At 41.3% G+C, this 1,833-nt stretch overlaps 1 protein-coding gene across 1 annotated transcript in view; it reads left to right on the forward strand.

Annotated features, from left to right (window-relative positions):
• The window catches only part of LOC107681497 (uncharacterized), a 32,571-nt gene that overhangs the window by 3,833 nt on the left and 26,905 nt on the right, over positions 1-1,833 (forward strand). The window contains exon 3 of the mRNA XM_016477808.1: positions 508-708. Coding sequence (XP_016333294.1) covers positions 508-708 — 201 coding nt within the window. The remainder of the gene's footprint in view (positions 1-507; positions 709-1,833) is intronic.

The raw sequence follows: 1,833 nt of genomic DNA on the forward strand, positions 1-1,833 counted from the left end.
GAGTGTGTGTGGCTTATTTTGGTTTCTCTCTGGTCCTAATGGAAAGGGTGAAAGAAGTCAGAGAGGAGCTAATGGCTGGAGTTGGGCTTCTCGCGAGCTGACACGAAAGTCTGCCACCCCACATACTTAAAAATTCAAATGGGTCAGGATTAAAATTTAAACACCGCAGACTTGAGAATCTAATCCACTGAGGGATGAAAGTCTGGGGAGCGTTCCTGTTCTGCGGTCCTCAGAGAGGTAGGTTTGCGAGTGTGAGTGTGTGTCTCAGAGCAGGGCTATTATATATTTATTAAATGACATAATCCCACACCAGTATGATCTCTCTATCTGTGTGGGAAAGAAGAAAATGTATATTTTGTGTATTATGTAACACCTGCTACTGTAAACTATTGAAAGTGCTTAAAAAACTGACCATCCATCTCATCTTTGTCTCCTATTTCCCTTCTTTTCTTTCCATCTTCCTATCTTCTATCGAACGTCCACACATCTACCATCTCCTCCATACAGTGAGCTCAAACCTGAGCAGTCATGCTCATGAGTACCCAGACTGCCAAGAAGGGGGTAATGAAGCCAGCCTGCTGGTGTCCCCTCTGGTGGTGGCTGGCATCGTCATCGGCCTGGTGCTCTTCCTCTCCTGCGTCACCATCATTGTGGGCAGTCTGCGCAAAGACAGCCGCCTGCGCAACCCCCACCTGCATGCCAGCTACGGTCAGTGGTCTAACTTCATGGGCTCCACAACACATCAAAAACACACCATGGCTTTGTTTGTAGTTTCTGTGTGGCATAATGACATACATAACAAGTTGATTTGTTTTCAAAAAGTTGAGAGGAATCAGCCCTTCCACGCATTCAGCCTTTGTTTGGGAGTTCAGGGAATGAAGGCCAATCCTTGCATAGCCCTACTGCTTCTATCAGTTAGCCTGGTCCAAGGTAGCCTTGTAGTTAGTGATATGGTCAACATGACCCTCTCTCTGCAATTTGGCATTGACTGTATTATAAACTGCAAAAATATAGTTTGAACTTTGTGTGTCCTAGCAGAGTAACCACTGGTGTATTTTATCATGAACCATGGTCATGTTTCACTGTGTTTTATAGTTTTGAACCTTTTTTGTTCAGTTTGTGCCATCTTTCTTTAAATGTCACTTAGTTTGATTTTCGTTTTTTGTCTTATGCAGTGACATTTATACATTTTTGACAAGGTCATATCATGAAAAATACATTTTTCCGTTTAGATTGAGTTCATTGTACTATGAAAACACTGTATCTTTCTTTTTATCCTTGATCATTTCAGTCTGATCTTTACAGATTATGAGGCACATACATATGTTCCTTTACCTTGATGCATTTACATGTATCGGGCATTAAGGAAATATAATGGTTTTTTATGTCATAATCACACTTTTAAACACATTTTATTGTATAAGCACAACCATTTGAAGGAATAGTTCACACTGTCATAATTTACTCACGCACATGTCGTTCCAAACCCATAAGAGTTTTGAAACACAAATGACAGATATTTTTATTTTAAATCTCTGACGTTCCTGTCCCTCCATTGATAGTCACCCAAAATGTTCAAGGTTCAGAAAAGAGGTATGAGAGCAGATTATAGGAATAAAGGTAATCCATAGTGGTTTAAGCCTTATAAAGAGACATGATTACTTTATATCAGGGGTGCCCAAACTCGGTCCTGGAGGGCCGGTGTCCTGCAGAGTTTAGCTCCAACTTGCCTCAACACACCTGCTTTCAAGTTTCTAGTATGCCTATAAGAGCTTGATTAGCTGGTTCAGGTGTGTTTAATTGGGGTTGGAGCTAAACTCTTCAGGACACCGG

Source organism: Sinocyclocheilus anshuiensis, unplaced genomic scaffold (assembly GCF_001515605.1).
Source record: "Sinocyclocheilus anshuiensis isolate Anshui unplaced genomic scaffold, SAMN03320099.WGS_v1.1 scaffold2053, whole genome shotgun sequence".
NCBI classification, from domain to species: Eukaryota; Metazoa; Chordata; class Actinopteri; order Cypriniformes; family Cyprinidae; genus Sinocyclocheilus; species Sinocyclocheilus anshuiensis.